The following is a 12,801-nucleotide window of genomic DNA, read 5'->3' on the forward strand; positions in this document are numbered from 1 at the left end:
CTATATAAAGAACTCTGCATTTGTGTAAGGGTTAGGTTACTCGGTCCAACACTCGAGGGTTTTGGGTCAACCAGCCTCATTATTGCAATAATTCATCGATATTGAATAAAGATAATTGTTTGAAGAAATGACAAAGTCTCTTTCACTTGATTAGAATATTCCACGACACAAGGTAGTTGACCCCAACAACAACTGCTCCTCGGGTGACGCGGACGTCGATTAAGGCAGCTCCCAGCACTTCTCTGATTCAGAGGGATTTGGTTAAATGGGAAAGACAAATTTCGGTTGAATGCATTCAGTTGTGCAACTGACTACATATCCCCTTTCCCCAACACATAACTACTCCCCTTCACTCTGGGCCACTTTCCCCTGACGCTGGAAAACTGTGTCAAATCTCTGCTGTGGTCAATGTGCCAGAGAGGACTCAAGTTTGTCAAATAAGGATTGAGATGCTGCAGTTAATACGTTTTATGCTAATGATGGGTCAACAAACCCTCATCTTCTGTCGCCTGGCTCTGAGGGCCTGGACAGGGCTCCCACAGAACAAGACCTTCCCTGCACCTGGAGAGAAACAAAACCATTTCATTACTATGGAGGATAGCTAATCAGGGATGAGATTGTCACAATATAGGAATTTAGAAAAATTGCTAAAGGTATAAGGCATAGTATGCCTGTATTCTGGGGTTGGAAAATCAAAGATCTCTGATTTAAAAATACATAGTGAATCTTCAGACATTGTTACAAGATGTCCTCATGGTGGCAGTGTTGAATAATTATACAGGTGAATGGTACTTTTTCAAAATAAGTAAAAAATAAATCAGAAACTGCTAATTAACACAAAAAGGATACAAAACAATAAGCCTGATTCATTATATGGACCTATTCATGGACTTAAACTGAAACTGTATATGTGGAGATGGTAGGGCTTTCAGTGCCAAGGACACCAATACAGTGTCTCACCGTGTGTCAGAATGCTAGCGTCTGGGTCCACAGAGACTGGATCTGCATCAGCAGAACCAGATCTGGACCCGGGAGGGAGAGGGCTCTGTACCCAGCCGCTGATAAGGGTCGCAACCCAGAGAGGGGTCTGGAGCCAGCTGCTGAGAGGGGCCTGGCAGTGACCGGTCGGCTGGAGGGACGGGAACTGGAGAGGCTGCTAGCTAGGCGCTGGCCAGAGCTGGGTCTGGAATAGGCACACACACTGGCTGCTCTCTTCTCTATGGCCAGACAGGGAAGAGGGAAAATAATGCATATCAAAACACAGAGTAGCAGAACTGGCCTGGTGGATCTACTGTCTTTGATGTTCAGATACAGTGCATTTGGAAAGTATTCAGACCCCTTGACCTTTTCCACATTCTGTTATGTTACAGCCTTATTCTAAAAATGATTCAACTGTTTTTATCCCTCATCAATCTACACACAATACCCCATAAGCAAAAGCAAAAACGTTTTAATTTTAAATGTTTGCAACAAATGTATAAAAAAAAAAAATGAAAATATTGCATTTACATAAGTATTCAGACCATTTACTCAGTACTTTGTTGATGCACCTTTGGCAGTGATTACAGCCTCGAGTCTTCTTGGGTATGACGCGACAAGCTTGGCACACCTGTATTTGGGGAGTTTCTCCCATTCTTCTCTGCACATCCTCTCAAGCTCTGTCAGGTTGGATGGGGAGCGTCGCTGCACAGCTATTTTCAGGTCTCTCCAGAGATGTTAGATCGGGTTCAAGTCCGGGCTCTGGCTGGGCCACTCAAGGACATTCAAAGACTTGTCCCAAAGCCACTCCTGCATTGTCTTGGCTGTGTGTTTAGGGTCATTGTCCTGTTGAAAGGTGGAACTTCGCCCCAGTCTGAGGTCCATTCTGTACTTTGCCCCGTTCAGCTTTCCTTTGATCCTGACAAGTCTCCTAGTCCCTAACGCTGAAAAACATCCCCACAGCATGATGCTGCCACCACCATGCTTAGGGATGGTGCCAGGTTTCCTCCAGATGTGGTCAACTCAGGCCAAACAGGTCATTCAACAGAGAACCTTGTTTCTCATGGTCTGAAAGTCCTTTGGGTGCCTTTTGGCAAACTCCAAGCGGGCTGTCATGTGCCTTTTACTGAGGAGTGGCTTCCGTCTGGCCACTCTACCATAAAAGCCTGATTGGTGGAGTGCTGCAGAGATGGTTGTCCTTCTGCAAGGTTCTCCCATCTCCACAGAGGAACTCTGGATCTCTCAGAGTGACCATCGGGTATTTGGTCACCCCCTGACCAAGGCCCTTCTCCCCCAATTGCTCAGTTGGCCGGGCGACCAGCTCTAGGAAGAGTCTTGGTGGTTCCAAACTTCTTCCATTTAAGAATGATGGAGGCCACTGTGTTCTTGGGGACGTTCCATGCTGCAGACATTTTTTTGTACCCTTCCCCAGATCTGTGCCTCGACACAATCCTGTCTCGGAGCTCTACGGACAATTACTTCAACCTCATGGCTTTGTTTTTGCTCTGACATGCACTGTCAACTGTGGAACCTTATATAGACAGGTGTGTGCCTTTCCAAATATAATGTTTTCATAACCTACATTACTCATCTCATATGTATATACTGTACTCTATACCATTTACTGCATCTTGCCATCCTGATGTAATGTATCACTAGCCACCTTAAACAATGCTGCTTTATATGTTGTCATACCCTACAATACTCATCTCATATGTATATACTGTACTCCATACCATCTATTACATCTTGCCTATGCCGTTCGGCCATCACTCATTTATATATTTTTATGTACATATTCGTATTCCTTCTTTTACACTTGTGTGTACAAGGTAGTTGTTGTGGAATCGGTAGATTACTTGTTAGATATTACTGCATGGTCGGAACTAGAAGTACAAGCATTTCGCTACACTTGCATTAACACCTGCTAACCATGTGTATGTGACAAATACATTTGATTTGATTTGATTTGAAATCATGTCCAATCAATTACATTTACCACAGGTGGAATCCAATCAAGTTGTAGAAACATCTCAATGATGATCAATGGAAACAGGATGTACTTGAGCTCAATTTTGAGTCTCATAGCAAAGGGTCTGAATACTATGTAAATAACATTCTTCTGTTTTTTATTTTAAATACATTTGCAAACATTTCTAAAAACCTGTTTTCGCTTTTTCATTATGGGGTATTCCATGTAGATTGATGAGGGAAAAATATAATTTACTCTATTTTAGAATAAGGCTGTAACGTAACAAATGTGGAAAAAGTCAAGGGGTCTGAATACTGAATACAAATGCACTGTACACACACAGACAGATATGGACACAAGCAGATGCAAGCACATAGAACCATAAACACACACACACACTTACACATGGGCACACACACACAGATGCACAGACGCGCACACACACACCCTCTGCTGTCTCTGTAGAGCTGCAGTCTTTAAAAGACTCTCTGAGCAGGGCCCAGTCTTCCCCCATGGAGCTGCTGCAGCGAGACCCCGCCTCCTCCCTGGCATGCATGTCGTCTAAGTAACGTAGCTGTGGGACCAGCTCCCTCACCGATGACCGGTAGCAGTACCCCTCCTCCTCCTCCTGGGAAAAGGAGAAGACAGCATCCACAAAAGAAAGGGGGAGGGGGGTGGTTGTATCTGGAAGGAAGAAAGCCCAGCCCACACCTCATTCAACAAATCATGTTTCAGATGAGAAGTTGAATTAGGCTAGGTTTGATAAAACAGGACCCACCCCTGGACGACTGTGATCAAGAATGATAGGTGATACAGTAATAGGACTGCATAAAAGGGTTCAAGGTTGTACCTTTAGTTGTGATTTGAATGGTTAATAAAGGCCAAGGTAAGTCCAACCTTTCAAAGTTAGCCTTTCAATGCCAAATACACAACACTTAACACCAGTATACCATAACACAGCATAACATAACATAACATAGAGCTTTAAGGCACAATGAATGTGTAACTTCTGTTCAAAGGAGGAGACAAAGAACTTGGTTCTGAGTGGGCCGATAACAGAGTACTAATAAAGGCAATAATCTGCACTTGTACTGTGCTTTGATCATTTATAAGCACTGAGAGACAGCTCAGAGAAGAAAGAGGAGAGATAGAGACCAGTAAGAGCACTATGCTGCTGCTGCTGCTGCTGAGAGATCAAACCCACAGAGAGAGGGAAAGAGATGGGGGAAGAAGGGGTTAGAGAAGGGGGGAGAGAGGGAGAGAGAGAGAGAGAGAGAGAGAGAAACCCAAGGACCCCTCTCTCAGTGCTTGGACCAGGCCTAATGCATATTCAGATCAGCCTTCCCTCCCTCACTGCCCCAGTTTCCTAAGTCCTGCTGCTGGCTGGGTAGGTGAAAATAAACACATTCACTCTGTCCCAAAAACCCTACAAAGCACTGCGGCACATAGCCTCACAGGCCAAGCTCCTGGGCTCTCCCAAAAACCCACAATTGGTAAACAAGATAATATGTGGCACAGGAACTAGACTAAAACATGGAATGATATGGGCAGGAAGCATCGTCCAGTCACACCACTTCATCGTGTGATAGTAAAACCTTAATACACCACTTTAATATGGGCTCAATCCCATCACTCAAAACATATATGCTAAAACCTTCCTACAGTATATTCTCCACCCTGCCCAGTTGAGCAAGGTTTATACTAACCATCACCACAGCTGGTACCATCCCTACTTACACAAGCAAAACAAAGTTAAGCCTAAATTAAATACAGTGTAGGATAAGAAACCCCAGGTGCATAGGCTCCCTAGGCCTTGACTTTGTCAAATGAGAGCAGCCTGTTTTGGTGTTTGTTTTGCTTTGAACAGCACTTCCCTGTTGCCTGCTCTCCAGTCCCATTCCATTCTGCCTGATGCAGACAGACAGATAGACAGACAGGGACAGACACACCGGTAGGTTTGTCAAACATTTGCCTGCCGATAGTACTAAGCACCTCTGAACAGAGTGTCGGCAATCTCTTTTGTTTACACACAGCAAAGACCTTGAAAGTTGTCAGCATCTCAGCCTTGTTAAAATACTACAAACCAGAAGGTGGCAGTAGCGTTGTTTGGCAATGCATATCTGTGCATATGGTCTATTTTGCAGAAAGCCCTTGATGATACTAGTCAGATGGCCTCAGCTAGTTAACTACCTAGCAAGAAGACGAAGGAACAATTTCATTCATAATCCCATACTGCCAGTGCCAGCCCATAGCCATAATGTTTAGCTAGCTAGCTAAGGTTAGCATATTCGCTAGCAAGCAAAACAGAGCTAGCTAGCTAAGGACACTGCACTAACTCAGCAGCTAACACAGGGTTCTGTTTTAAGGAAACTATCTAACCCGTTGTGATTTAATTATTATGTCAATACTAGCTATGGTGGTTAGCTAACTTGGTGGAAGTATTTTGTGTTGTGTGCATTGCGTCTGTGAACTTACAGTGCATTCGGAAAGTATTCAGAGCCCTTTCCTTTTTCCACATTTTGTTACGTTACAGCCTTATTCTAAAATGGATAAAATAAAATAAATTCCCCTCATCAATCTACACAGAATACCCCAAAATGACAAAGTGAAAACAGGTTAAGAATTTTTGCATCAAAAAAAATGTATCAAATGTATAAAAAAAAAAAAAAACAGAAATACTTTATTTACATAAGTATTCAGACCCTTTGCTATGAGACTCGAAATTGAGCTCAGGTGCATCCTGTTTCCATTGATCATCTTTGAGATGTTTCTACAACTTGATTGGATTCCACCTGTGGTACATTTTATTGATTGGACATGATTTGGAAAGGCACACACCTGTCTATGTAAGGTCCCACAGCTGAAAGTGCATGTCAGTGCAAAAACTAAGCCATCAGGTCGAAGGAATTGTCCGTAGAGCTCCGAGACAGGATTGTGTCGAGGCACAGATCTGGGGAAGGGTACTAAAACGTTTCTGCAGCGTTGAAGGTCCCTAAGAACACAGTGGCCTCCATCATTCTTAAATGGAAGAAGTTTGGAACCATCAAGACTCTTCCTAAAGCTGGCCGCACAGCCAACTGAGCAATTGGGGGGAGAAGGGCCTTGATCAGGGAGGTAACCAAGAACACGATGGTCACTCTGACAGAGCTTCAGAGTTCCTCTGTGGAGATGGGAGAACCTTCCAGAAGGACAAGCGTCTCTGCAGCACTCCACCAATTAAGTCTTTATGGTAGAGTGGCCAGATGGAAGCCACTCCTCAGTAAAAGGCACATGACAGCCCGCTTGGAGTTTGCCAAAAGGCACCTAAAAGATTCTTAGACCACGAGAAACAAGATTCTCTGTTCTGATAAAACCAAGATTGAACTCTTTGGCCTGAATGCCAAGCGTCACATCTGGAGGAAACCTGGCACCATCCCTACAGTGAAGCATGGTGGTGGCAGCATCATGCTGCGGGGATGTTTTTCAGTGGCATCGACTCGGAGACTAGTCAGGATCAAGGGAAAGATGAACGGAGCAAAGTACAGAGAGATCCTTGATGAAAACCTGCTCCAGAGCACACAGGGCCTCAGACTGGGGCAAAGGTTCACCTTCCAACAGGACAACGACCCTAAGCACACAGCCAAGACAATGCAGGAGTGGCTTCAGAACAAGTCTTTTAATGTCCTTGAGTGGCCCAGCCAGAGCCCGGACTTGAACCCGATCGAACATCTCTGGAGAGACCTGAAAATAGCTGTGCAGCGACGCTCCCCATCCAACCTGACCGAGCTTGAGAGGATCTGCAAAGAAGAATGGGAGAACTCCCCAAATACAGGTGTGCCAAGCTTGTAGAGTCATACCCAAGAAGACTCGAGGCTGTAATCACTGCCAAAGGTGCTTCAACAAAGTACTGAATAAAGAGTCTGAATACTTATGTAAATATGATATTTCCATTTTTTTTTATATACATTTGCAAAAATGTTGAAAAACCTGTTTTTGCTTTGTCATTATGGGGTATTGTGTGTAGATTGATGAGGGGGAAAAAAACTATTTTAACAATTTTAGAATAAGGCTGTAATGTAACATAATGTAGTTAGGCCCTACACCCAAACAAGGGCACTACGTTCATCCACCACTGGCCTGCTGGCCCCCCTACCTCTGAGGAAGCACAGTTCCCGCTCAGCCCAGTCAAAACTGTTCGCTGCTCTGGCACCCCAATGGTGGAACAAGCTCCCTCACGACGCCAGGACAGCGGAGTCAATCACCACCTTCCGGAGACACCTGAAACCCCACCTCTTTAAGGAATACCTAGGATAGGATAAAGTAATCCTTCGAACCCCCCCCCCCCCCCCCCCCTTAAAAGATTTAGATGCACTATTGTAAAGGGGTTGTTCCACTGGATATCATAAGGTGAATGCACCATTTTGTAAGTCGCTCTGGATAAGAGCGTCTGCTAAATGACTTAAATGTAATGTAAATGTAATGTGAAAAAAGTAAAGGGTTCTGAATACTTCCCAATGCACTGTATCTAGCTACCATCCCATAGCCTGCATTGCACATGAAGTGTGACTAAGCTCATCCGTGGACATGCAGAGAAAATTACCATTTGTGCTCGCTGATTGGCTAAAAGTCAAGTTGTTGGCCACTGACGAGCATTGGTACACTGCTCAAAAAAATAAAGGGAACACTTAAACAACACAATGTAACTCCAAGTCAATCACACTTCTGTGAAATCAAACTGTCCACTTAGGAAGCAACACTGATTGACAATACATTTCACATGCTGTTGTGCAAATGGAATAGACAACAGGTGGAAATTATAGGCAATTAGCAAGACACCCCCAATAAAGGAGTGGTTCTGCAGGTGGTGACCACAGACCACTTCTCAGTTCCTATGCTTCCTGGCTGATGTTTTGGTCACTTTTGAATGCTGGCGGTGCTTTCACTCCAGTGGTAGAATGAGACGGAGTCTACAACCCACACAAGTGGCTCAGGTAGTGCAGCTCATCCAGGATGGCACATCAATGCGAGCTGTGGCAAGAAGGTTTGCTGTGTCTGTCAGCGTAGTGTCCAGAGCATGCAGGTGCTACCAGGAGACAGGCCAGTACATCAGGAGACGTGGAGGATGCCGTAGGAGGGCAACAACCCAACAGCAGGACCGCTACCTCCGCCTTTGTGCAAGGAGGACCAGGAGGAGCACTGCCAGAGCCCTGCAAAATGACCTCCAGCAGGCCACAAATGTGCATGTGTCTGCTCAAACGGTCAGAAACAGACTCCATGAGGGTGGTATGAGGGCCCGACGTCCACAGGTGGGGGTTGTGCTTACTGCTTAACACCGTGCAGGACATTTGGCATTTGCCAGAGAACACCAAGATTGGCAAATTCGCCACTGGCGCCCTGTGCTCTTCACAGATGAAAGCAGGTTCACACTGAGCACATGTGACAGACGTGACAGAGTCTGGAGACGCCGTGGAGAACGTTCTGCTGCCTGCAACATCCTCCAGCATGACCGGTTTGGCGGTGGGTCAGTCATGGTGTGGGGTGGAATTTCTTTGGGGGGCCGCACAGCCCTCCATGTGCTCGCCAGAGGTAGCCTGACTGCCATTAGGTACCAAGATGAGATCCTCAGACCCCTTGTGAGACCATATGCTGATGCGGTTGGCCCTGGGTTCCTCCTAATGCAAGACAATGCTAGACCTCATGTGGCTGGAGTGTGTCAGCAGTTCCTGCAAGAGGAAGGCATTGATGCTATGGACTGGCCCGCCCGTTCCCCAGACCTGAATCCAATTGAGCACATCTGGGACATCATGTTTCGCTCCATCCACCAACGCCACGTTGCACCACAGACTGTCCAGTAGTTGGCGGATGCTTTAGTCCAGGTCTGGGAGGAGATCCCTCAGGAGACCATCCGCCACCTCATCAGGAGCTGCCCAGGCATTGTAGGGAGGTCATACAGGCACGTGGAGGCCACACACACTACTGAGCCTCATTTTGACTTGTTTTAAGGACATTACATCAAAGTTGGATCAGCCTGTAGTGTGGTTTTCCACTTTAATTTTGAGTGTGACTCCAAATCCAGACCTCCATGGGTTGATAAATTGGATTTCCATTGATTATTTTTGTGTGATTTTGTTGTCAGCACATTCAACTATGTAAAGAAAAAAGTATTTAATAAGATTATTTCATTCATTCAGATCTAGGATGTGTTATTTTAGTGTTCCCTTTATTTTTTTGAGCAGTGTATATTCGTTGCTACCGGGTTGCATGCAGGTACCGCTTTTGTTCTAGCAAGAGAAGGAACGGCTTCCCACTGTGATAAGCAGCTATCGGCAGTGAGATTCTTGGTGTGTTTCATGCTTTAAAGCAGCCTGGGATCACAGTCAGACTCACTGCATTTTGGCCAATATCATCTGGGCCCATCGGAGAGAGCATGGCTCACAGCCTGAGCCAGGCATGGCTCACAGCCCCCCATACACACACATACACAACTTGGAGTATCTATGAGGATTCAGTAATGAATTCAATAATATACACGATTGTGGAATTGTGGTGAGGGTTAGGGTAAGAAGATACAGTAGGAGTGTGTATACGTACCTGTGTGCCTTTGGGGTGGGGGCACATACAGACGGGGTTTCCCTCCAGGGTAAGTGTGCGGAGCTGGGAGCAGAGGCCCAGGTACTGCACCTGCACCAGGTCATTCACATCATTCCCTTCCAGGTCCAACAGCTGTAGATTCTCCAGCATGCTCACCTGACTCAGGTCCGACACACTGTTGTAGGCCACATACAGCTCCTAGCGCAGGGAGAGGACATACCAACACAGGCTCAGGTTTAGTGTCGCTCAACTGTTATTTGCACATAGTCAAATGCATAAAACTTGTGAGATTTTCACAGGTGAGCAAGGTGGGTAGAAGCCAGGTGAATTAGGCAGGTGGAACAAGTCTATCCTCTAGTTGATGATGGTCCACTGCAAAAGTTTTCCAGTACCAACTCTACCTTGAGAGAGGAGAAGGAGGGAATCCCATCCAGGTCTGCTAGGTTGCAGCGAGACATCCACAGCACCTGCAGATGGGACAGCGTGGTTCCCAGGTCCCTGGGAGACATAGACAGCCATGATCCAGAGGCAAGGGTGGAATTGTATCAACAGAACCTTAGGTGCTGCGACATATGGTTTATGAATTTATAAAATGTGAACCGCAAATCCAGGATGGAAAGAAAATAAATTGCCCCGTAACATGAGTCCTAACTTTTGAACGGTTTAGGCTAGAGACGAGCAGTTTCCTGCAATGTAAAGGTACATCGTGGCGGTTTTTTTATGGTACACTACATGGCCGAAAGTATTTGGACACCTGCTCTTCGAACATCTCATTCCACAATCATGGGCATTAATATGGAGTTGGTCTTGTTGAATAGGTGGCACGTTGAAAGCCACTGAGCTCTTCAGTACAGGCCATTCTACTGCCAATGTTTGTCTATGGAGTTTGATTGGCTGTGTGCTCGATTTTATACACCTGTCAGCAACGGATGTGGCTGAAATAGCCGAATCCACATACTATTGGCAATGTTGTGTATCAAGAGGCTGTGGTACAGCGAATCCTAATCATACTTGCCCGAGCTCAGGGTTGGGTAGGTTACTTTCGAAATGTAATCCATTACAGTTACCTGTCCAAAATTGTAATCAGTAACGTAACTTTTGGATTACCCAAACTCAGTAATGTAATCTGATTCTATTCAGTTACTTTTAGATTACTTTCCCCTTAAGAGGCATTAGAAGAAGACAAAAATGTATGTTACCAGTTGAACGACATCTATTGCAGGATAAATCAATGTTAAAGTTTACATAGTTGGCCATATATGGATGTTAAATTTTGCTTTATGGGTTGGTTACGTAGGCTTCTTCAAAGTCATCGCTTAGTACTACATATAATAATACGATTAAATAATATATATTATATATATTAATGTAAAGATAAGTCACAAAATGGATGTAGCATCTACAGATTACCCCTTTAAGTCTATCAAAAGTTTACGAGTTTGAGCATGTGTCCATTAGGCCTATGGAAAAATTTTATCAGCATGAATTAGATTGAGCAATAAAAGCCTTAATTTTATTCCATAGTCTGGGATCTGCACTATGCAGCTTTTGCATTTTTCACTGGCTGTCCACTGGTTTCAAAAACAATGATTGATTGGCAGCATGTTGAATTCAACCATTATTGGGTTTAAATACACATTTAGATTTGTGAACAGCCATCCACAACAACCACAATATGTCAGGCGCAAATAGCTAAATGAGAGAGCAGCAGTGTGATTCACATCAATGTGCTATGTATATATCAATAATAAGTGATATCCGTATCGCCATAGACTACACTACTGCTGTCATCCTTACCTCTAAGCGTTTATTCAAGTTGGATAATCTTTGGATGCCGACAGCAGTCGCAGCATTGGAAGACATACAAAACGCATATTCTTGCTCTTTTCCCGCGATCCATCAATCACATTTGGTGTGTCATCATAGTGGTCTCTGACTTGTGGTCAGACTCGCTAAGGTGGAACAAACTTAAACATGCGCCTTTTTACAACGCCGATTTTAATGTCATTGAGAAAACAAAGAAGTGTCAAAGATTTCTTTTTCGCAAACATCCTTTCTGAATTTAAAAGTAATCCTCAAAGTAATCATCTAGTTTTTCAAAAGTATCTGTAATCTGAGTACAATATTTTAGCTGGTAACGTAACAGGTTTCAGTTACAGTTTTTTGTAATCCTTTACTGTACATGTAACGGATTACATGTCATCCGTTAGTCCCCAACCCTGCCAGCATCTCATGGTTGTCACAGGTGAAGTGCAAAGGAAAGTTACAGATGAAGGATGATTTTATATGAATTGAAATGGGTTCACTTGTTGTGATACTGATGGTTTCTTGGAACTGATGGCTTCTACAGTTGTGGCTAGTTGGTGGCTAGTTGGAGTACAGCTTCATGTAGTTGTCGCGTCAGGGATAGTGTTGTTAAGAAGGCAGAGCATCGCTTTATTATAGACAGACTTCTCTCCATCTTAGCTACTACTGCATCAATATGTTTTGACCATGACCGTTTACAATCTAGGGTTCCTCCAAGCAGTTTAGTCCTCTCAACTTGCTTAATTTCCACATTATTTATTACAAGATTTATTTGAGGTTTAGGGTTTAGTAAGTGTTTTGTTCCAAATACAATGCTTTTAGTTTTAGAAATATTTAGGGCTAACTTATTCCTTGCCACCCACTCTGAAACTAACTGCAGCTCTTTGTTGAGTGTTGCAGTCATTTCAGTCGCTGTAGTAGCTGACATGTATAGTGTTGAGTCATCCGCATACATAGAAACTCTGGCTTTACTCAAAATCAGTGGCATGTCATTGGTAAAGATTGAAAAAAGCAAGGGGCCTAAACAGCTACCCTTGTGGATTCCTGACTCTAACTGGAATATATTTGATAGGCTTCCATTAAAGAACACCCTCTGTGTTCTGTTAGACAGGTAACTCTTTATCCACATTATAGCAGGGGGTGTAAAGCCATAACACATACGTTTTCCAGCAGCAGACTATGATCGATAATGTCAAAAGCTGCACTGAAGTCTAACAAGACAGCCCCCACAATCATTTTATCATCAATTTCTCTCAGCCAATCATCAGTCATTTGTGTAAGTGCTGTGCTTGTTGAGTGTCCTTCCCTATAAGCATGCTGAAATTCTGTTGTCAATTTGTTTACTGTAAAATAGCATTGTATCTGGTCAAACAAAATTTTCCCCAGAAGTTTACTAAGGGTTGGTAACAGGCTGATTGGTCAGCTATTTGAGCCAGTAAAGGAGGGTAGCAGAATGACTTTAGCTTCCCTCCAGG

General features: G+C 44.2%; 1 protein-coding gene across 1 annotated transcript in view; it reads right to left on the bottom strand.

The window, feature by feature from the left end:
- Positions 1–966: 966 nt before the first annotated feature.
- LOC106561318 (leucine-rich repeat-containing protein 56) overlaps positions 967–12,801 on the bottom strand; it is a 38,241-nt gene continuing 26,406 nt past the window's right edge. Inside the window, exons 5-8 of the mRNA XM_014125150.2 lie at positions 9,922–10,018; positions 9,521–9,718; positions 3,398–3,578; positions 967–1,217 (exon numbers count right to left, since the gene is read on the bottom strand). Of these exons, the coding sequence (XP_013980625.2) occupies positions 967–1,217; positions 3,398–3,578; positions 9,521–9,718; positions 9,922–10,018 (727 nt within the window). The remainder of the gene's footprint in view (positions 1,218–3,397; positions 3,579–9,520; positions 9,719–9,921; positions 10,019–12,801) is intronic.

Source organism: Salmo salar, chromosome ssa17 (genome assembly GCF_905237065.1).
Source record: "Salmo salar chromosome ssa17, Ssal_v3.1, whole genome shotgun sequence".
NCBI lineage: Eukaryota > Metazoa > Chordata > Actinopteri > Salmoniformes > Salmonidae > Salmo > Salmo salar.